Source organism: Prunus mume, linkage group LG7 (genome assembly GCF_029339155.1).
Source record: "Prunus mume cultivar Tortuosa linkage group LG7, ASM2933915v1, whole genome shotgun sequence".
In the NCBI taxonomy this organism is placed as follows: domain Eukaryota; kingdom Viridiplantae; phylum Streptophyta; class Magnoliopsida; order Rosales; family Rosaceae; genus Prunus; species Prunus mume.
In genome coordinates this window covers 1,341,841-1,364,342 of record NC_142704.1, presented here as the reverse complement: position 1 = coordinate 1,364,342, position 22,502 = coordinate 1,341,841, and the positions used below count along the sequence as shown (strand labels likewise).

Sequence of the window (22,502 nt, the reverse complement as noted above, 5' to 3'; positions counted from 1 at the left end):
ACATATCATGAAGATAAAACCTAACAAAGTAAATTGAACAAATAATACTTTGATTTAGTGTATATTATGTAAGTTTCCAACACATGGCTTTGCTCACCTATATCCACAAGGCTTGAACAAACGGTATAATCGATTGGTTTTCTTCTCTGAAATTTCCTAACAAAGGTTCCTCTAGCAATTAGGCGCTACGTGTCAAAACAAGTCTATTTTTAATTAAAAAAAAATTAAAGACACATAGTGTAGCTATGCAGCTGCACTATTTTTTTAAGAAGGACCCTCTATCAATTAGGCGTCACATGTCAAAAAATGTATACCCACACGGATATACTATTTTTTTAAATAAAAACAATTATAGTAGAGTCGCACGGCTATACTATTTAAAAACATTATATTTAAAGGGTATAGAAAATAAGAAAAAAGTACCCTCCTAGTTGCATTAGTTTGTACTTTATAGATATAAATTTGATAGTTTCAACATATCCAAAGTAGATATAAATCGGCCACTATATAATATTTGAATATAATTTTTATAACATATATTATTCTTATTCTATAATATATGACAATTATTTGTACAATACGTGAATTTTGTGTGTCTTGCTGAAAATTTTATAAAAAATACGTATATAAAACATTAGAAATATGTATGTACATGTACAATACGACTATTGTACGTTTGCTTTTTTAAAAACGTGAGATGTATATAGAACACAAATGTATTACTGAAAAATACTTATGTATGTACATATACACACACACACACACACACACACACACATATTTAAAAGACTATAGCCGATAGTCTACACTATTTATTAAAAACAATTATATAAAAAAAGACTTGCTTTCGCTACGGCTTTGATGGGTTCCCTTAACCAAGCCATTGCCTGTCACGCCCTGGACCCGGGGGTAAAATATACAGATCCTATTGTATGGTAAACACTTTTTCCTCTTATGATCTCTAAGGATTGGACTGATTAGATTGCTTGAATTTTGAACAGAGGATTTTTCAAGATGGATTGAGTGCCCGGTAGATGGTTCTGAGTCACACCAATACATTGCACACTTTGCGTTTAGACAAGATAGACAGAGCTTCCAACCAAATAGATCGCTCTATTCATACAACATAAGATTTAGTACTCTTCATAGATTCTGTGGTTTAGACAAATAGGGGAAACAAACCTCAAAGAAGTTTCGCTACATAATCTCACTGCCGACTGGATCAACTGAAAAATGAAGCGAAAGTGTTTTCCGAGTGATTTTATCAAGCTTAGACTTCCATATCTGCAATTTTGTAAAATTTCCAAATATTAATGAAATGTCGGTCTACTGCAATGGAGGCAAATCTAAGAGCTATAATTCCAAAATGTGTCTGCACCTCAAATTAGGCAAGAATCAAACTCTATACTAGCTGGTATAAAATATTGGAATGGATGTTGCTTCCAACCTCTCCTTTGCGGAATATAGGTATGATATCATCTTCTACTTCAGATTCGTAATCCACATTAGTCAATCCCTGTTCATGTACATTACCAATAAGTTGAAAAAAATACTAAACTATTCAAAGGAAAGTTGATAAAGCAGAAACTAAAGAAATGGAAGCCTAAAGCACAGAGTGTCGGTGTTTACATGTCAGGGCATACATGGCAGTAAGGCAATACATGCTCATTGAGTACTCGCAAGTAGAAAGGGTTCTCGTAAAACTTCCCCATGTCTTCTTTTCTCTGGAAACGCATGTAGACAGCATGTGTATACTTGTCGATATTTTCATTCAAGATACGTCCTACAAATGTGATCGAACATATAAGGCCATGTTTTAATGAAAACCAGACAACAGAAAAACGATTAAACTGAAACAAGTATTTGAGTTTCAAAAGTTTGAGACAGCATTGTTTTGACTATTGATTTTATACAAGTAAAGCTCACCTAATGATACAGCAAGAATGCCTCGCATTTGATACTGGGTTGTATAAAGAAAATCCAGCATATCCTTCTCTTCCTCATCAGATAAATCCTCCTTTGCTTTCAGTAGGCATATGTGGTCAACAACCTTTCTGAGTAAAATGGAAATTAGAGAAATGTTATATTGAGCGTGTCATATTGGGGAACCATATCCAATAAGTATTCAACTAATAAAACGAACTTAAACACAAAATTATAAATCTTGCTTTGTGCTTACCACTCACCACATAACATGAGAAGGATCACATTTTCTGACCACATTAACAACTTAACATAACAACTAATGTAACAAGTAACGCCCATCGGCTACGTCACATGGTTAGCTAAAGTGTTACAAAAATGCAGCATTACCCCAAATAGAAGATACAAAAGAATGCAACTTTCAGATATGGTAAAGCCAATCTCAAAGTTATACAAGTAAAAATGCAAAACCCCAAATTGGGTAAAATTATATTTATGTCTGCCTCTTAAATTTATTCATCAAAGAAAATGAAAAAAGTTGGAAGAGCAATGAACCTTTTCTTCTGCACATTGAGGCTTGAGCTCTGCTCCTCCGCAGCTGAAACTGTCACTCCCCGATTCATTTTCCTCCCCAACCACTCATAAAATATTTATCCAAAGAATGAAATTCGTATTACCGTTAAAAGGGGCACGGCGGGAGATGATTGGTAAACGGCGGTGAGGGTTTCTGAGGCGAATGGGAGAGAGTACGGAGCACTGAGATTGAATGAGCTTGCTTTACCATATGTGCATCTCTCTGACTCTGAGTGTGATTTTATATCAATCAAAAATAAGGAGGACGATCTCCTCCAGTATAAAATTGGTGGACCAGGGTAAAAACCGAACTTTAAAATTGCCGCTTAGTTGTCCACATTTATACCCTCTTATGTAAATATGAATTCACATTTTCTTAAAATAAGTTTAGTTTACCATAGTGGTAAGCTACCCCCCTCGCCCCTCATGGTCATCTCTTCGACACCCAATACCGTCTATATACAGCTAGACCAAACCAGTAACGCGCCTTAAAACTTCCAATTTTAATTTTTGTTTGGAGATCTACTTATTTATCTCGCATATATAGCTACAAGCACACAAATTTAAAACCCAATCATATTGTTTAATATTTCATCCATCATATTTAATTTACAACATGAAGTTCCGATCGACAAGTTGAGGAGGATATACTTGCATTAAGGAGGATATATGATGAGAAACCTAAAAACTCAACGTATATTACCATACTTTTGACTTGTACATTAATTCGAATATGAAATTGTGGTCTAGAAAATGTATGATATGGAAGAAATAATTATATAAAATGAGTATATATCCACCTTCAGCCATGGCAAAAGTGTTCATTGTACAAAATATATGGCAAATACTTAAGAGCACACTACGTCAAATACAAGAGCACAAGAAGGAGCTTCAACGAAAGAAAATGGTTTGAAACATAAAACAAAAACCAAAAAGACATTCAAGTCACAAATTAACAATAAAAACAAGACGACACAAAAGGAGCTTTTCACTGTCGACAAGTTGGCATAACCCAAATTGCTGGTCGCTTAGTCCTCCCCAACAAGGTCATAGCAGTTGTCGTGTAAGGCTTTGAAATGCTTTGAGTTTTGATGTTATACACGCCAAAATCTTCAGGTACCCAATCCGAACGTTGATAATCTGAGGTGAAGTATATGCAATTGGGCTGACATCCTGACAATTTTGAAGCCAAAACAAACATGGAAGAATTATCACCCAAAAAAAGGGCAGCATCATCCAAGGTTTCTTTCTCAATCAATTCGTGCTTATCAAAATTTAGTTCGAAAATTTCAAATTTGAATGTGACAGCCTTCCCATTTGGACAAATACCTTCCTGCTTTCTATACCTTTTCACGATCAAAAACCCTTTCTCATTGGAATCCATAATATATGTCTTGATAGAGTGGCATTGTGAACCAAACCCTCCCATAGGTGTCAAGCTTCCCCACTTTACTTCCAATTCACTTATAATGTCAGAAGGTACAATTGTATCCCGAGCATCAAAACTTAAAATTCTATCATCATTATATGGAGCATAAAATTTATCTCCAAGGTGAACAACTTCATGAAATTGTTGGAATTCGAAATCATCCTCAAAATTAAAATTAATATACAACCAATCTGTGTCTTTACCAGTCTGATAACAGCCAAATTAGAAAAATATCCGTATATGACCGTAACAATAAAATCATGTGCATTTAAAATTGGGTCTGCTGAAATTGTAGCCTTATACACATGATAATCCAATTCTCTAAATTCATAAAGATGCGCTAGTGGAGGAAGGCGAATGATTGAATTTTCTTTCTCTTTACATCCGTCAACCATAGAGAATGGATTCATTAAGGTCACGACAAAGTTCTCTTCCAAAACTATTAACCATCCTTTTGAAGACCCACAGAATCGCTTACTCGGAAGTCTTAATTGTAAATCAAGAACCTTATTATTCATGACGTTATATAAGTTCCATGTATCTTCTTTGTCACTAGAAATTAAGAGCATTGGAGCTGTGTGTCGACTTTGGCTCCAATTATTCTTTGCTACACCATTCCATGTCTTACAAACAACACTAAATGCCAAATAGTCTGAAATCGATTCTAATCTCTCTAAAACTAGATCTAATAGGTCCTTAGGCAAATTTTTCCAATCTGAAAAGACAAACGGGAAAAATTGAATTAGACAGATGAAGAACAAAAAGTTCAACAAACTCAAATATTCCCAATTTGAAAAGACAAGAATAATTTAGATTAAAAGAAAGATATGTAACTAATAGAAAAACAAGAATAATTTCTTGGAAAAGACATACCTGAATCCATAGCTGTTTTCTTTTTGGGTTTTCCCGACGAATCCATAGCTTTTCTCTTTTTGTTTATTTCCCATGAATCCATAGCTTTCAAGACTATAAGAAAAAGTTTTTATTTGTATTTAATTTTGGTGAGAAAACGTAGAAGAAGACTCAAGATTGAAGATTGAAGATTGTAGGTTTTCTCTCCTGATATAGATAACGGATGCGTAGTCTCCAATTAGAATTAGGAAACTGATTACCCGTTTACTCTAATAAATATTCTGCCGCATTTAATGAGAATAAGTCTAATGTTTTTTTTCTTGCCTTTTTTTGTCCAAGGTCTAATTTAATGTTCAATAATTCTGTTTGATATGTGGCCATTGTCTACTGCCACGTCATTTTTCAGCCCACCCAGGGGGTAGTTTTTCTGGCGGAGAAAAAATATGAGGAAATTAGGGAGTAGTAGTGCTTCATTGGGGAAGTATGATGTGAAGATTTTTAAGAGGGTGCCCCTAATTCATTAGATGATGAGAGTGATTTTGCGCAGCAGGTTGAGTCGATAAGGAACGAGCATAGTAAGAAAAATGCTGCTGGAAATGGAGGAGGGGAGGATAGGGAACTGGAGGAGACAATTCTTAGTGGAAGAGCTATGCAAAATTTTGTTGGTTTTCTTAGATTACATTTGTGGACATGTTAAAATTTTAGTCTTTGATTAGTTAAATGTGTATGTGCGCGCATTGGTGATCCGGTTGCTTTTCGGTTCTTGGCAGATTTGATGAGTTTGGTATACTCCATTGACAGTCAAGGCACTGACTTCTGCTGGCGAATTTTCTTGCAGACGTTCTAACCTCAAACAACTTGTTCTGAACAAGAGGAAAAAAAAAAACAAAAAAACAAAAAATAAAGACTATAGACTATAGACATAAAATCCTTATTTGTTTTAATTTTATTCCGTTATAGTTTAAAAATAAATAAATTAAATCTTCATTCGAATATTACCCTTTCCCTTCATTCGGAGAATTCATGAATCCACCATTGCCTACGACACCACCACATGTCCCCTTTCTTACATTTTTGTTGTTTATCTTAAAAAATTCAAAAAATAATTAATTAAAAATTAGAAAAATACAACGAAAAAACTACGCGCTCCTTACTACAATGCCTTCAATTTTAGAGGTCTAAAAAATCATGATTCCACATATTTGAGTTGATGGTAATCATTGGCCCAAGGAAACAAAAGTATTATGTTATAAAACATTAAGTAGTGTTTTGGTTTGTTTATAGACAAATTTTAGTTTTTGTTGTCACTTTCAATTTTTCAAGTCAAAATAAGATTTTCGAAGCTTTTGGGCAAAGAGAATGTCATAAAGAGTTTGTGGAATTTTCAGTGTATTTTTCTAGTTTTAATGTATTTATTGTGAATTTTAGAAAAATTCATATTAAAGTGATTGATACGTATGAGCTTTTGACAGGCGCGTCTTCAGTATACCTGAAACGTGTCGCCCTATGAGACCGCCACATGTCTTTCTTGTATTTGTTGTTTTTTATCTTTAAAAAAATTGTAAAAATTAATTAAAAATCAGAAAAAGACACCAAAAAGATATGCACTCCTTTACAAACACCGCCACCTAAAACATCCAAGAGTAGAGCAGAAAAAACTTGAACATGCCTCTCAGGAAACATGTTGATAATGAATGATCTCACAATATCGGCTCAGCATATGAATATTCTCCAAAACAGTAGTACTTTTCCAAGGTCTGGAGCGATAGTTTTTTTAATGAAATTTATGTCATTAAGTTATTAGTACCTAATTTATTGGTTGATATGCTTGTTACTACAATTTGGGAATTATCATAAAAACAATAGACTCTATCGAAATTTCAATAAAAACATTTCGATTGAAAAAATTGACATGAAAGTTAGCCTAGTCATTTAGCATAAAACTTCCAACTTTAATTTTTGTTACAAGATATAACTCGTCAGCTTTTTGATAGGATTTTTAGTACTTGGGGTTAAAATCATGAAAATACTTGAATACAAGGTAATTGTAGTATAAATGCTCATGCAAGGTCGTTGTCCCCAAAGATTGTTTGACTAATCTGTAATTAAACTAACTCTTAATTAATAACTAAAATAGATTTTATCAAAGATTTGAAGTTTATGAATTTGAAAGGATTAAACTAACAATAAAGAAATCTGAAAGTTGGAAAATAATATGACAAAAAGAAAAACGATTTCTTTTAAAGACTAACAATTTAGAAAACTAGGGTTTAGCCAACACCGTCGCAATCCTATGCAATTCTATCAATTACTTATGAATTTCCACATATATGCTTTGAAGGTTAGGTTTTCCTAATACATATTTTCCTTGTGATGTTCAAGAAAACATATATCTAACATGCAATCCGTATGTGGATCAAATATAAACATGCAAAACTCATTAAGCTTTGTGAAAGCCCTTTGAAAAACCATGTAACCCTTAAGAGCGTGATGTTAGTTAAGTGAACTTACAATTACTAATCACAAGAAACCCTCCTCAATTTCAGGGTGATGTTCCAACAGAAATTGCATCAAATTACTTGTCTACATATCTAATGGTGATCAGCCATTAAAATAGATAGATAGTTTTAAACAGTGATTAATAATTCAAAGCAAACATGCATCCATTCATAAAGCAAATTAATAAAACTACATATTCATGCTAAGGCTTACGGCCTCGCCCTAATAAAAGGAATTAGTTACACATAATCATAATTGAAATCCAAGAAAATATCATTCGAATGAATAAGAATGAAAACACATGAAAGTAGCGAAAATCCAAAACCATAGCAATTGCTCCCAAAGCTAAAAAGAAGTTCTAAAAGGATATCCCTAAATTGCTGTGAAAAGGAGCTTAAATACCTCCTAAAACCTAGCTACCCAATCCTCACAAGGAAACTAAGTTAAAGTAAATAAGACTAGGAAATAAAGTCCAAATTGGATTAGGAGAATCTGCCCATAATCTGCCCAGCCACGTTTTAGTCTCAAATCTCCCCCAAATCTGGCCCAAGATAGCTCGTTTTAAAGATAAAAATATTCCGAACACTTCTCCAGAGGCCATGAACCCATCCGAGGTCATCTTGGGCTCCAAAATCATAAAAGCATTTGATATTTATTAGAAATCATCGCTTGGTGGAAAAGTCTGATATTTTGATAAGATCAAGCTAAGTGACTCACGTACGTCCTCCAACTAGAATTACTCCAAAATTCGTCCATTTGGTTATGTTTTGCTCCAGAGGAAGTCGAAAGTCCTATATTGGAAATATAATTCAAAGTATCAAAATTCTTCCAACATATTAACCAAAATATACTAAGAATGAGGTTAAATATATAATATAAAATCGACTCATCACTCTTCAGCTTTGATTAGTGAAAGCTGATGAAGGAGGTTGAGTTTGTTTAGGAAGCTTGTCTAATGGACATTTTGTTGTTGAATGTCATCATATATCATATCTCAACAAAATAATAAAACAATCTAGTCTTTTGGTTGTATGGCTTGCATGAAATTGAACGCTGAAATGTATGAACTAACTGAAACGTAGGGGTAGAAATTTCAGGTTCCTAAATCATAGCATTTGATAAGAACAAATTCAATCCTCAAACTGGCATTTCGGGGCAAAAAACATAGGGGATATTTCAAGTACATTTTTGGGCTATCTTATCTGTCTTCCAATATGTTTTGTACAATCTGCTTACATCCATAACATCTTGCAGACCTTTCACATAGCAGCTTCACCTAACTTTTTAGGGTCTAGAAAATAGCTCCGGAAGATGGGCGTTTGTAAGCTTTGTCCTCTTGCTGATCTCATGCTTCTTCTTCTTGGGTTTGGCTTTGTTAGGAATGCCTTGACTCTGTGCCAAGGCCCTCCTCTTTGCAGTATCCGTGGCTGGCTTCATCCCATTCTTCTGGAGTTCTTTCTCAATGTCAATCATATCACGAGGTAATTCAATCGACCTAAATAGCACCTTAAGCTCATCATCAACATTCATCGCAGGCAACCTGGGGTCATTTGGATATGCTATATCCTCTTGTGAATCAAAGTTTGAAAGCAGCCAGATGTCACCTGCAGCTTTCAAAGCCTGAAAAACAATTTTCCTTATTAATATTTTATTGTAAGAGATAGAAATTCAGAAATTTATTTAGTTAATAATCATTTACCTGCAAATCGTCCATCACATTCGGGTATGCATCCTTGAGATCAATGACAGCTATGCCCTCTGGATATTTCCGTATTAAAGAACGAAGCTGGTTTTTATCCGTCACATTATGCTTGGACTACATATAAAAAAATACAAGTAAAAATACATCCTTCATGGATGTGATAAACAAAAATGCTATCAATACTTCAATTGATAAACACCTGCTAGTCTACTGTAGCATGCAGGTATCCAAAGTTACCTTATAAGAGAAGCGCCTCCCATCATAATAAACTTTTGGGTTATTCCTCAGACTGTCAAAGACAGCTTTGTTAGCATTCGCATCAACATAACATGCTTCATTAATTTGCTCTGGCGTAAAGGCTTGCCTTGTCTGCAAAAATATGTAAACACAGAGATTCAGTCACTGGAAGGTCCTAGCAAAGTTAGCAGGGGAAGGGAGGGAGAGTAAAAGATGTTAACAGGAGAGCACAAAACTACTCCAACTCAATTCCAGATTTGCTACCACTTTTAGCCCCTTTCTGATTACTCCAATTGAACCCGTCACGAATCTAAAATATTTAACCACAGAATCTAAAATATTTAACCACAAAACTGGTTCCAAACTATTAAAGCGGGATAGTATAAATTCACCTAAGAGTTTAACATCATTATAAAAATATGAACACAACTTGCATCTGTATATAAAAATACATCTACAATTTTCCTTGCTGTGTATATCTCCAACACAAAACAAACACAAGTTTACAACTATGGGAACCTCAAAGTCATTTCCTTTCAGGCTTTAAAGTGCACACACCACTTAATTATGAACCATTGTGACTGATAAAATAATATAATAATAATTTACATCAAGGAAGGAATGGGAAATGTGGGTTTAGTTTGAACCTCCAACAGCAGGTCTATAACACGCTTGATCTGAGCTCCAACAGGGCCTTTCCGGATGCTATTAATGTGTTGGAGTCTCTCTGTATCATTTGAAAATTTGACAGCTGGAGGAGGAGCCCTAGCTGCCGCAGGAGCGGGTCTCGGAGCTGCCGCGGCCTTGGTAGAGGCAATGCTGGAAAGGGTTGTCTGGCACTTCTCTTGCTGCTTCTTAAATCTTTCTAAGCTTTCTTTTAGTGACATCTGCAATTAACAATGTGATGTAGGATATGGGTGAATTATAGATTTAGGTAGATTAGAGGTAGCGAAACAATGGAAAACAGAAAATAGATCAATAAAATAGGTCTAATCACTCATGTGGCTTCACACCAGACCTTGGCCCAGAATTCTCCAATCTCTAGAATATAAACTTTACTCAATAACTCAACTTTGCATAATGGATTACATGGGAGGGGTATTTATAGCAAACCAAAACCTAGAGACAAAATTCTAACCCAGATAAATTAGGGAACTAGAAATCCTACTGAAACTTGGAAAATAAAACCTATTGAAATCTGGAAAACTAAAATTTCAACCCAACCATAACGATAATGTTGGATTGGTTGATCGCTTCCCCCTTCGTTGATAAACCTTAAAAGGTTTGTCATGGATGTCCGCATCACAACGTCTACTTAGAATTCATCATATCTATCAACCAATACGGAAAAACAAATAAAAACTGCTGCAAGATCAAGTTCCTACAAGATTTCAAATTGGGAACTCTTTATTTAATCAGTTTAAGCTAGTAAACATGCTTTTATCAGAAACTTCCAATCTTTCATCCCCGCTCAAATCTAGAGGGCGATTAAGCTCCAAGTAGATAAAAAGTTGCTACAATTCTACACCTAGTTTGTCAGAAAATTCTCCCGTGTCCATGAACATACGCAGACCTAATCCAATTGAAATTTCTTGGATTATGCACAATTCCCAGTAAGTGATTCATGAGAAATGAAACAAATGGAAATTTCACACTCACGTTTACCGCGATGGCGTTGCTCTTGGCTGCGATAAGAGAGAGAGAGAGAGAGTCGAAGATCGACGATCGGAGGCTGAGAGAGTAGCGTTCGTTCGTTCGTTCGTTGTTTGTTGGGCGTGAGAGAATAAAAGCCACTGCAATACCCCACCACTTTGTTTAAATAGTAAAACAATAAGGCACCGGAAAAAGAAAAAAGAAAAAGAAAAAGAAAAAGAAAAAGAAAAAGAAATAGTGGGCCAACTGAACTGGGTTAAGATTTGATAATGGGCCTAGCATGCATTTACAACTTTACTAGCCCAAATATGGGTGTTCGAAATTCAATCTAATTTGTCTGAATAATAAACTAATTTAATTAAAATTTAATTCATTGTTTTTTAGCAATAAAATTCAATTCATTTTAATGAACTCTTATCCTAAAAATAACACGCTTAAAAGTATATGTTTCTTCTGTACACACACATGCCGCTACCATATAGTTTTATGTTAAATATCATCCCCAATTTTTTTTTTCTTCTATAAATGATATAAGTTAGAAAGGAATCGAACATAAGATCTTCTGTCTAATAATAACTACTTTTAATTACTTGAGCTACAATCTTCTTATCTTCTTATTTTTTTATATGTGCCTTTACATGCAACTAATGTTTTTCCCCTTTATGTGAGGGTTTCTACTTTTGCTATAGAGGATAAATTCTCCCCTCCTACTTTGCACCTTCCAGCAACTTCGAAGTTGTGTACACCTAAGAAACACAAGGCAAACCTTCATCACACTAACAGTCTTCACAGCTCGTGCAACGATTAATCTAAGGCAGATATCGGCTAATGTTACAATTCATCCTCCAGTCGTCCAACCAATCAAACTTCTTTGTTTTTTGGTGAAAATCCAACCAAACAAACTTCATTAACAACTATGACATTTTTGTGGAGTGAGTGGGACTCCAACCTTTCTCTAGCCTTTTTGCAGCACCCCCAAAGTCGAACACAGAGAGCACCACGTCATCCAAGACCGCAAATCCAAAACCAACCCATGGGTGCTTTTTATATATATATTTTTTGGGTTTTATTACCGCTACTAAAAGTGTAGAGTCATAAAAGCAATGGCTCGTCTTGGACACCCAAACAATATTGTATTTTGGAAACTCGAATGTATCGTCCTAATCTAGCAAGCTAAGCTTGGACCAACCCAAAGACTGAAGAGAGAGAGAAAGCGACAGATTTATGGTTCACGAACACGTGTGCCCAGATTGACTCCGGTCCAATCCACAAGCACTAATATATGTGTCACTCCTCATTTACCTTTCACGTCCGTTTACTTGTTAGTGAGAGAAAGCAAGGCAAGACAAACCAAACACAACACAGAGAGCCTCAAAGGTCCAAACTTTGATCGCCGAACACCTCTAAGATTCCGGCGATTCCTCACCGGAAGCTTCATATTCCAGCCAAATGGTCGCCAAGAGCTCGCCGGACTGGCTTCCAGCCGGCTGGGCCGTCCAATTTAGAGTGCAGAAGACTGGTCGCAAAATTGAGGTAACATTTTCTTCTCTTTCGTGCTTCTGCCTTCTAGGGTTTCGTTTACTAGCACTCAGTCTTGGTTTTGGGTTATTTGGTTATTCAATTGGTTCAGTTATGTTAGCTCGTGGTTGTTGTTGAGTAACTGACTGCTGACTGAGCCACCATGATGGGAGTGCTTGTGGTTTTTGTTGTGTTAATTTGGTCCATGGTGCTCTGATTAGCGCCTTCATGCAAGTCTTATATTCTAGTTGCATGTTAGATTCACTTGCCCTTGATGATGCTGGTGATATGTGAGTGTTTCTGTGTGTGTGTGAAATGTGGGCTTGGTTGAGGAAAGGGGTTGCGTGCTGGTGTTGTTGCATGATTGCATTGCTTTGTAGTTAATAAATTTTGCATTTTGAGGAGTTTCAGAAGGTTTCTGTTTTGGAATAAGTGAAATTGACTTAAAATGCATTCTGCTTTAGGAGTTTATTGGCTTCACGACAATAATCTAGTTCGTAAAGGAAGCTTTTGTTGTATTGGTGATTTTGGAATCTGTATGTCTTTCTCTCTGCATAAGTTTAATAATAAGATTTAGACAGTAGGTGGTGCATGAGGTGTTATTGACTTATTGTTGCACATAAATGACAGTATAGAGTTGGTTTAGATGTGAGCATGAGTTGTGACTCACTAAACTCACTTTTATGATTTCCTCTGTTGATGTGTGACATAATTCTTGAACTGGAAGCAGGTGCAAAATGACCATTCTGAGAGAAATGTTGGAATCTGAACCAAAATGGAAATCTTATCACTATGTTCGAGGAACAATTTTTAACCTTTTCCTTTTCCTTTCCAGTGACCTAATTGAGCAATACAGTTAGAAAAGTATGTCAACTTGGAAACAGAATAAATAATTACTGTCGATGTGTATTAAAACAGGAAATATATTAGTGAACATAGTTCAGAATCAAAATATCCTGTCATGGTGCTATCACTAAGCTCATAATCACGTTCGCATTTGCAGTTTTATACCAATTTGGAAACTGGGAAAAACTTCTTTTCTAAGGATGATGTTATGCGCCATATCAAAATGGCAAGCACCAACGGTGGAAATCCTCAGCCAACTACTCTGCACAACCAACACCACTCAGAAAAAATTCCTTCTCAAGTGAGTCTTTAATTTTTGGGCTTTATCGAAACCATTTTCAAGATTCTTCTATATATTGGGTCTTGTTTGTGATCGACAGCTTGTAGTGAACACAATGGAATATCCTGAATGGTTACCCAAGGGTTGGAAAGTGGAGGTGAGAACGCGAAAGACTGGTGTGCATGTTGGAAAAGAATACAAGGTATCTTTTGTGTGCTTTTTGAATAATAGTTTTGGTATATTTCTGTTGTCATCTTTTGAATTTATACTCGGCACCTTTTTTTCCCTTTTGTTATAAATTCATCACTAGTGGTTGCCTCCTTTTTAATTTTACAAGGAACTCCTTGGTTGTTAATAATTGAGATTTAGCTCGTATTCCGAAATGCATGGTTGGCCTGGCACCTTGACATGCATCTGCGATATGTCATCGCGCAATATTTACGACTGTATTAATTACTCATTGCAATTTAATTGGAAAATATATATCAAATATGTACCGTCCTAAATTTTCCCATAGAGTCTGCTGGCATGGTTGGCCGTATAACAAGCTATAGTTTCTTTAATCAATATATGGGTAACATTATATTTGATATAATGATAAACAAACTTTAACCAAGTAGTGATTTATTCCTTTCATGGCATAGGTTAGAAATGAGTTTAAAAAGACAGTTTAAGTGGTTTTGAAAGGATTCTAGGCGTTTAACCCTTTTGAAATTGATTTTTCATCTAAGATTTATTACTGAACTTGGTCAGGTATGGTGCGACTCTTGTCTTTAGTGGGAACAGTTCATTAAATCCTTAGCCAAGATTTTAGTACGATAGAATTCTAGCAATTGTTTGTTTCTTAGCCATGTCTGGCATAATTATTCCAACAATAAACTGTAGTATCTTCTTTCTTCAACCATAACTGTAACTACTTTTTGGTCTTTCATATCAAGAAGGAAATGAACGGGTCTATCTGATGTTACAGAATTACTCCTTTAACTTTACTGTTGATGTTGATAATGGATTGTGAAGAAACTTTCAGGGATCTTTCTCAGTATGTGTTGACTCCAGCAATACACATTTCTCTTTATTTCTTATATAATTGTATTCCTATTGCAGTGTTACATTGATCCCTCAACAGAAAGTAGTTTCTATTCCAAGCCAGAGGTGTTTCGGTATCTCAAAACTGTAAAGCGCAAGAGCTGCAAGTCCAGAAATCTCAAAACTGTAAACCACAAGAGATGCATGATAAAAAAGAAGACTGTTGCGCCCTTGCAGAGTGCAAACAAAGTTTGTTCCCTTTGATATTCTCATGCTTTAATTCCTTTTTGTTAATTGTTTGGATGGGGACAAGGATACTAAAAATGCTTCAAAACAAAATCTTCAGCGGTAGGTGCATCAAAATGTTTTACTGTGCGATTCATGCTTTAAAATATTTTCTCATTTAGAGAAACGTTGCAATTCATGAACTGAAATCTTGAATCCAGAAGAAATCATAATCTAACTACAATCTAGTAGAGAACACTTAGCACCTTTTGTGATGTAATGTTCTAAAGGATCAAAGTTTACCATTTTCAACTTTTTTCCTATTATCATGTTTCATTTCTTAACTTGTCTAATCAGGCCTGATGCTAATTGTTGATGCATAATTTAGGTTGATGTTGAGAAGCATGATGTGGAGGATTTACCATCAGGGTGGACAAAAGAGATCAAAGTTAAAAGGGTTGCAAATCGACTTAGAAGAGACCCGGTATAAAATCAGTTTCTCCGATACTTATTCCAGTTTATGTCAGTTCTGCTCCCAACCCCAGGCTCTCTATCTCTCTCCACACATGCACATGTGTATGCGTGCCTTCCATGCACAGCCCTGCTTTAGGAATAATTCCAACTAATTGTCGTTTATTCCAATAAGTTCTGTACTTAAAGATTTTATGTTGATTTTTAGTGGCTCCCACCTTTTTACAGTATTACACAGATCCAGTCAGTGGATATGTATTCCGCTCCAAAAATGCTGTTATGCATTATTTAGAGACTGGAGAGATAAGCAGACATGCTTTTAAACGCAAGAATAAGTGCACCAATGAGCTGACGTTGATTAATGATGAAAGTCACAAAATTACAGTAAGTGCAAGTTCATGCTTCTTATTTTCGTCATCAATGCTCACTTGGGTTCGTATATGATTGTTTGCTAGTACAATTACCAACAATTTTTCTTTAATGGTTTTCTTGATGATTTCAGTTTGGAAATCGTACCATGTAAAAATTCAGAATAAGTATTGGCGTATCCCTTAAAAATTTTAGTATATTAACCCATGGTTACTTGAATGACAATTGACTATGCCACATAAGCTGTGGTGTATAAACTAGCATGGGAAAAACGTAATGAAGTTTCAAGTGATATTCTTTATTTCACTCTATTTTGAAACACTTTGAAAACTTGACTGAAATATGTTACAAACTAAAGCAGAGAGGACTTGGTGAAATTTGGGCTGACTAATGTGTTCTATGTATTGCTCTGATACTTTTTAGTTGCATAGCGTAGTGGTGCTGAATTCATAAACAAATTGCATCTGTCAGTCGCAGAAAGAATTACAACTCTTGCACTTATGTAGCAGTGACAAGTTTCTTGCATTGTGGGGTTTCCATTTTGAATGTTGTTATTGTTTTTCTTGATTTTTCTCTTCAATGTTTTTTCTGTCGAAACATTCTTCGATGTTCTTGGTGCTCCCCATTTTAGCTAATGGTAGAATTTCCCCATCCGTAAATAAGGCTGATGGATTACCTTTCACCCTTTTTATTTCCTCTTCTGTTTCCCATCTCTAAAAGGGTTAAAAGTTATTCAGTAATTTCTCTTTAATGAATACAAATATGAAACCAAGGAACTTCAAGTCAAAATTGATACCCCATTATAAGTTTATAACTATGACCGGATGGATGGCAGTATTCTTAGCAGCCAATTTTTATGATTTTATCCGTTTTTTATTATATATGTGAACTTGGTATTTAAAGGATGAATTCATTATTCTGATCATTCTTCGTTTGCTGTTATTTTAGCCATCATCTGCAACCAAAAGGCAAAAATTTAAGCACCCTGTCACCAGGCAACAGCATTTTGAAGGTGAGAGATCAATAGATGACATCATGATGAATGATTCTCTAACTTGAGGACGTATATTGGATTTGGTCCAAGTTATAAAGGGAAATGAAATCCCGTGGTATCTAACTGCATTGTTCCCATTGTTGAACTTCCACTGCAGATAAAGGTAGTTCTGAAATGAGCGGCTTAGAACTACCAGAAACTGAAAGCTCCAACTTGCAAGACAAGAGGGTACCCACTGAAAGTGGAGTTGCTGTTGCTTTGACAGCTGATGTTGTCCAGGAGAAGCATTTACCAGAGGATATAGTTGAAGAATGTCCCAAAACTATGGAAGATTGTCCTCCAATCAGGTCATCACTGCCAAAACCTGAAGTTGCTGACATACATGAAGGCAAAAGGTCATTGCTCAAAGTTGAACGTTCTGCGACAGATCCAGGGAAAATAATTTTGGCTGGAAATGAGCCTGTTTTGACTCCTGCTGCTGACACCCTGAATGAGAATAATTCATGTAAGATTGTGATGGAAAAAGGCAATGTCAGAATAACCCAAACAGGCTCGAGGAAATCAAAAAGCAAGGAAAAGCTGAACTTGCCTCGCCGGTCTTCAAAACGACTTGCTGGGCTTGAACCAGAGCAGGTAGCTAACTCGGTTTCCAGTGAACAAGCTCTTCAAGTTGTAAGAAAGTGTAGTAAAAGTGATGGCAGTCAAGATGCAGTTTTGGCTTCAGATGCACATCAGCAGGTTGGGGCTGCATCAGAAGTAGTGGTTGCACATCATACTTTAACTGACATAAAATCTACATCACATGAGGAGGCATTGAACAAGGGCAGGATGCCACTTGATGACCAAATGGTTCCTAAAGAGCAACAACAAAAGCTGGAAAGTGAGAGAATGGATTCTGAGAAGCCAGAACCAGAGTTCTCCCTTCTGTTCGGCTCAGACCCATGCCTAGAATTTGCATTCAAAACGCTTACGGGGGAATTGCCAATAGCTGATACTGTGGACAATGAGCCTATTCCGAAACCTGCAGCTGATGTGCTGCAGAAAGAGAACTCACTTGAAAGTGAGATGGAAAGGAGCTGCAACAGAAATACAAGGGTTAACAAATCCAAGAAAAATAAAGAACTTAAGTTGCCTCATCGATCTTCAAAACGGCTTGCTGGGGTTGAACCTGAGCTGCTGCCCAATTATATGTCCAGTGAACGAGCTCTTCGAAATGCAACTGGAAGGTCCAGTAAAAGTAAAGACATCCAAGCTGTCAATTCAGTAGATGAAGCATCTCAGCTGCCTGAAGCTGGGCCAGAGACGAAATTTGCAAATTATCCTTGTACTACTACTATAGACACTTCAATACCAGAGCAGTCATCAAACAAGAGCGAGAATTTTCTTGAAGACCAAGCTATTCCTCAAGAGAAACCACAAAAGTTTGAAACTGAGAAGGCAGCTATTGAGAATCCAGAGGCACAATTCTCTTTCCCTTTCATGGATTCTTGGTCTGACCCATGCCTAGATTTTGCATTCAAGACTCTTACAGGTGCAATACCAATAGAGGATGATTTGTTTCAGGGTTACTTCCAAGAAAAAATCGAAACCTCTCACAACCACAGAGATAGCTTGGCACTACCAGATTTTGGATCACCCAGCTTTTTTCAAAGTGATATATTACCTCAGTTTGACGCACCAGAACAATCTATTTCAGGCCAACAGTTACCAATGAATTATTCGTTCCTGCCTTCAGGAAATGTGGGCATGTCAAATTGCAATGGGGTTGCTTCAAGCCAACAGTTACCCATGAATCCTTCATTCCTGCCTTCAGGGAATGTGAGCATGTCAAATTGCAACGGGGTTGCTTCAAGCCAACAGTTATCTATGAATCCTTCATTCCTGCCTTCAGGGAATGTAAGCATGTCAAATAGCAAAGGGGTTGCTTCAAGCAATCAGTTATCCATGAATCCTTCATTCCTGCCTGCAGGAAATGTGAGCTTGTCAAATTGCAGTGGGGCCGGTTCAGGCCAACAGTTATCGATGAATTCTCCATTCCTACCTGCAGGAAACGTGAGCTTATCGAATTGCAGTGGGGCCGGTTCAGGCCAACAGTTATCGATGAATTCTCCATTCCTACCTGCAGGAAACGTGAGCTTATCGAATTGCGGCGGGGTTGATTCACAGAAGCCTTGCTTAGGAGACAGTAAGGATTATCGTGGAAAGGTAAAGTCCTAGAAGAAAGGTAATTCCTATCTGTAATGGTACACAGGTTTCAGCAAGTTATACATTTTGAAACCTTGTAGCTGCATGTCTCCTGTGTTGTAGCAAAGAATTCCATCTGAATATAACATTTATTTTGCAAGTGGATATTTCCCTTCACCTTTTTTCCGTATGTATTGACTGGCCAGGAGAAATATTTAGACTCTCAAGGGAGTCTTTGCAAGTCAAAACTGTTGTAGTTCTTACCGCAGATAAAATGCATCATAGTGCTGTTAATGAAAATTTTCAGTTGAGTTTCTGATCATTTAAATGAATTTAGGCACCCCATTTTGTGCTTATCAGAAAGAAAATTATTGGTAAAAAAACAAATGAAAGTTTATTATCACAAAGTATTAGCAATGGAACACTGATATCTCCAAGTTGGTATTATTCTTCAAGAAGAACAAAAGGAAAAAAGAAGAAAGAAAAAAAATCATATATGGTACTGGTATCGAGCAAAACTATTATTCTTCAGACAATCAGTCGCATGTGGACTCTTTCCTTTCACCATTTCACTCGTCTTCTTCTTCTTCTTCTTCTTCATCACAGTCGCGATCTCCACTGCGATCTCCACTGCCATAGTCGCGATCTCCACTGCCAGGCTGTGAAAAACAGACAATACATATATATTATATATATATATTCGGAAAAAGAGGCATGGTTAATTACTACTTTAAAATATTATCGTAAATTTTGAAGCAGATTAAAGCAGCTTTTTACATGGTACAATTGCCTTGCATGATTATGATAATTTATTTTCGTTAATAATGTCCCGTTTATGGTAAGTAAACATGTCCTTATGGTCTTAATTTCGTTATACATGTATATAATTCAGGAGGGCTAACCGTATTAACTTACTAATATATTAAAATTAATTCTATTTATACATATTAACTTATTAACCGATTAACGATTAACTATATACATCAATTAAGCGGACGAGAAAGAAAAAATACCTCAGGATTGAAATAGAGGCCAATGGTAATTTCTCCTCTGACTTTGTCGTTCCTCATTACCTCGTATGGCGTTGGTGGCATTCTTCCTTCGCACCCGCTGTCGGTAACTATTGCATCCAGTGGAATTCTGCATGAACATTGTTAGTAATTTTTTTCAAGGAAACTAATAAGAGTGAAAAAAAAATTAATACCCACAAAGAAAATCTCTAAGATTTCACAGTAAAAATAATTTAAATACACAAAAAACATGTAGGAAATTGAAGAGAAAATCCTATGCTATTATATTATATATAAGCACATGTATAAAAACCTTCATGTGCTACTAAGTGATTCTTTTAATGAGGGCTAATTCTTATTTATTTTAGTATAAAAAATTAATTCACAAGATTATGTTAGCATAGAAAGCTTGAATCTTTTTTTTTCTTCATAAGAGGGAGCTACAAGTGCTTACGTTAATTCACCCACATCATCATCAGTGCTACCAGAGTCTTCGTCATATAACTTCAGTCTGAGTTCATCTTCAGCACCAGCAATTGTAAATAGAAAAGTTTCATTCCAATCTGGTTCAGATCCTTGACCTGCACAAACACATTTTTTTCTTAATATAAATTTCACCTGGTATGTAATACAAGTGAATTAATGATCCATCATAATATTCTTTTTTTTTTTAAAATTCAAAATCATTTTGTTCTCAATATATGTATATGTTATTTACAATCCAGTTCTAACGAGGGATTCCTTTTCACTATTCTCGAAGAGTTTTTATCAGTAGGAGAAAAACCATCAATGTCATCCGATGACTTAAACCATTTATCTTTTTAATAAGAACTCATTCAATGATAATCTTAACAAAAAAAGTCAACAAAATAAGAACTCTTTCTTTTTTTGTCATCTAATTATAACACAATAAGTAGCAAACAATGAAATGATCATGATGATATAATCAAATGATCGGACTTACGGCTGCATTAATTTGCATGTATGATTCCTAAATGAGGATTAAAAGCTAAATGATTCAGATCATTGAACCACACTGTGGAGTATCCCCAACAATTCGATCCCTTCATACTCTTCATCAAAGAATTGTAGGCTCTTTTTCTCTTTTTAAAGCTAATTAAAATAAAGAGAGCTATGTAATGTCATTAAACTCAACATCATACTAAAAATTCAGGGAGACTAGAAACCCGACCGTTTGCCACCTTGCTCTTTTTCTCCTGATCTTTGTAGGTGAATACGACATAAGGATCCATCATACCTACACGTATTCATATTAAATGTTGTCAGAAACATATACTAATTCATAAGATCATCGCAAACCGATCATCATGCATGAAGAAGCCATGAACTGCATGCATGCTTAATTACCCATTGAATCCATGTTTTTAAGATCCTTAGCACCAACAAGTGTAACTTCAAGGGTTCCTCGAGGAGCCATTTTCAGAAAGGAAGGTACAAATTAATCCCAAGAGGGAAAAAGATGAGTGTGATGTCTTGATGAATATGAGCAAGAAGGTTTTGTGAGTGTAATCAAGTTATGACCCTTTTTTTCTTGGACCTATCCTTTAATGAATTATATAGCATGTCTTGATGAAATAACGACGGATGAGGGCTGAAGAACCCGAAGTACACACAGGATTATTGGACAAAGAGCATGCGATCATTTGTAGCCGTGAAAGCCAAGTCAAAGTGAGCCTCTGGAGCTAGTCCTGAGGGGATGGTCGAAAAAAAAGGTTTGGCTAGTAGATGTAACAAAAAAAACAACAAAAAAGAAGTCGAAATTCATGGATATATGACCAGGAACTGCATACACACTGTGCGTCAATCGGATCTAGGCCATAGGTGCATGCTTAATTACGTGGAGATTTAGAGCAAATCATGGATGGGTGAAGCTATGAGATGAGAATATAGGGTGTTAAGAAGAAATCAATAATTTCTTTTGAGCTAGTTGAATGTATTCAGACATCACATGATTCACATTGGTTAAAAGATAGAACCCTCGATCCTGGAAACTTGGTTCACATTAATTCCACGTACCACAAATCCAACATGATCCTATAATACATTGGTGGCAAATATATCTGTGGCATGTCGACGTGTTACATGTTAGGAATTTATTCAACGTGTTACATGTTAGGAATTTATTCAAATTATATCACGTGACATGTACAATCATGGAAACAAAATTCAACACATATATAATGTAGTTATAATTTGAGTGTGAATTTGTAATACAATATCGACATGTCATGTAATTTCTGAATCAAAATCGAACCTGAGTTCCCGATGAAGCTACTGTATCACGCACTTAAATTGTTCAGTCCCGAATTAATGTTACCTCATTTATTATATGTTAATTTTGGCTAAATCAATTATTAAGTTTTTTTTTATTAACACACAAAATAAAAACCAAACAATATATCAAACCCATGACCCAAATACACAAAAATAAATATATTTATTTATTTCTTGGAGTAATATTTAAGTGATGATTTTTTTATGTTTACATTATGTTTAAGCAACCTAGCCTAATCCAACCCATTTCCTTGATCGACCTTCCTCATCATTTGAGCTAAACTTCGAGACTTTGATATTTAAGTGAGGTTTTGATGCAATTATCAAGTTTCCATTTAGATTGCATTTTATTTGGTGCTTTCCTTCTCTATTTTGGATTGCATCAATTATGTTTGTGAGTAAAAAATTTATATGAA

General features: G+C 35.7%; 5 protein-coding genes across 7 annotated transcripts; 1 reads left to right on the top strand and 4 right to left on the bottom strand.

Moving 5' to 3' along the window:
• Positions 1–1,005: 1,005 nt before the first annotated feature.
• LOC103337515 (stress-response A/B barrel domain-containing protein UP3-like) lies at positions 1,006–2,748 on the bottom strand. Of its 2 annotated transcripts, none has more exons than XM_089055767.1 (5): positions 2,479–2,748; positions 1,927–2,054; positions 1,644–1,783; positions 1,448–1,516; positions 1,006–1,284 (listed from the first exon to the last, which is right to left on the bottom strand). In XM_089055767.1, exons 1-5 carry the CDS (start codon positions 2,544–2,546, stop codon positions 1,198–1,200), a joined length of 492 nt encoding a protein of 163 aa, XP_088911893.1. In that variant the 5' UTR covers positions 2,547–2,748; the 3' UTR covers positions 1,006–1,197. The 2 variants fall into 2 exon arrangements, with proteins under 2 accessions (XP_088911893.1, XP_088911894.1); XM_089055768.1 differs by having other exon boundaries at positions 1,379–1,516; positions 2,479–2,746.
• Positions 2,749–3,297: 549 nt separating this feature from the next.
• On the bottom strand, positions 3,298–5,678 carry LOC107881564 (F-box protein At4g35733-like). Its single transcript, XM_089041236.1, has 3 exons — positions 4,799–5,678; positions 4,021–4,640; positions 3,298–3,985 (listed from the first exon to the last, which is right to left on the bottom strand). The coding sequence occupies exons 1-3, from the start codon at positions 4,878–4,880 to the stop codon at positions 3,485–3,487; spliced, it is 1,203 nt and encodes a 400-aa protein (XP_088897362.1). The 5' UTR covers positions 4,881–5,678; the 3' UTR covers positions 3,298–3,484.
• A 2,712-nt stretch (positions 5,679–8,390) lies between these two features.
• LOC103337518 (Transcription initiation factor TFIIE, beta subunit) lies at positions 8,391–11,030 on the bottom strand. The gene is made up of 5 exons (XM_008240678.2): positions 10,875–11,030; positions 9,863–10,102; positions 9,216–9,347; positions 8,976–9,092; positions 8,391–8,896 (listed from the first exon to the last, which is right to left on the bottom strand). The coding sequence occupies exons 2-5, from the start codon at positions 10,100–10,102 to the stop codon at positions 8,561–8,563; spliced, it is 825 nt and encodes a 274-aa protein (XP_008238900.1). The 5' UTR covers positions 10,875–11,030; the 3' UTR covers positions 8,391–8,560.
• A 937-nt stretch (positions 11,031–11,967) lies between these two features.
• LOC103337519 (uncharacterized) lies at positions 11,968–19,081 on the top strand. 2 transcript variants are annotated; one of them, XM_089041183.1, is made up of 9 exons: positions 12,065–12,401; positions 13,117–13,250; positions 13,390–13,533; positions 13,613–13,714; positions 14,617–14,787; positions 15,152–15,247; positions 15,463–15,618; positions 16,552–16,615; positions 16,755–19,081. In XM_089041183.1, exons 3-9 carry the CDS (start codon positions 13,441–13,443, stop codon positions 18,812–18,814), a joined length of 2,742 nt encoding a protein of 913 aa, XP_088897309.1. In that variant the 5' UTR covers positions 12,065–12,401; positions 13,117–13,250; positions 13,390–13,440; the 3' UTR covers positions 18,815–19,081. The 2 variants fall into 2 exon arrangements, with proteins under 2 accessions (XP_008238901.2, XP_088897309.1); XM_008240679.2 differs by lacking the exon at positions 13,117–13,250 and having other exon boundaries at positions 11,968–12,401.
• Positions 19,082–19,184: 103 nt separating this feature from the next.
• Positions 19,185–21,322, bottom strand: LOC103337520 (elicitor-responsive protein 3-like). Its single transcript, XM_008240680.3, has 5 exons — positions 21,160–21,322; positions 20,984–21,049; positions 20,246–20,372; positions 19,795–19,921; positions 19,185–19,440 (listed from the first exon to the last, which is right to left on the bottom strand). Exons 1-5 carry the CDS (start codon positions 21,227–21,229, stop codon positions 19,351–19,353), a joined length of 480 nt encoding a protein of 159 aa, XP_008238902.2. The 5' UTR covers positions 21,230–21,322; the 3' UTR covers positions 19,185–19,350.
• Positions 21,323–22,502: the final 1,180 nt, after the last annotated feature.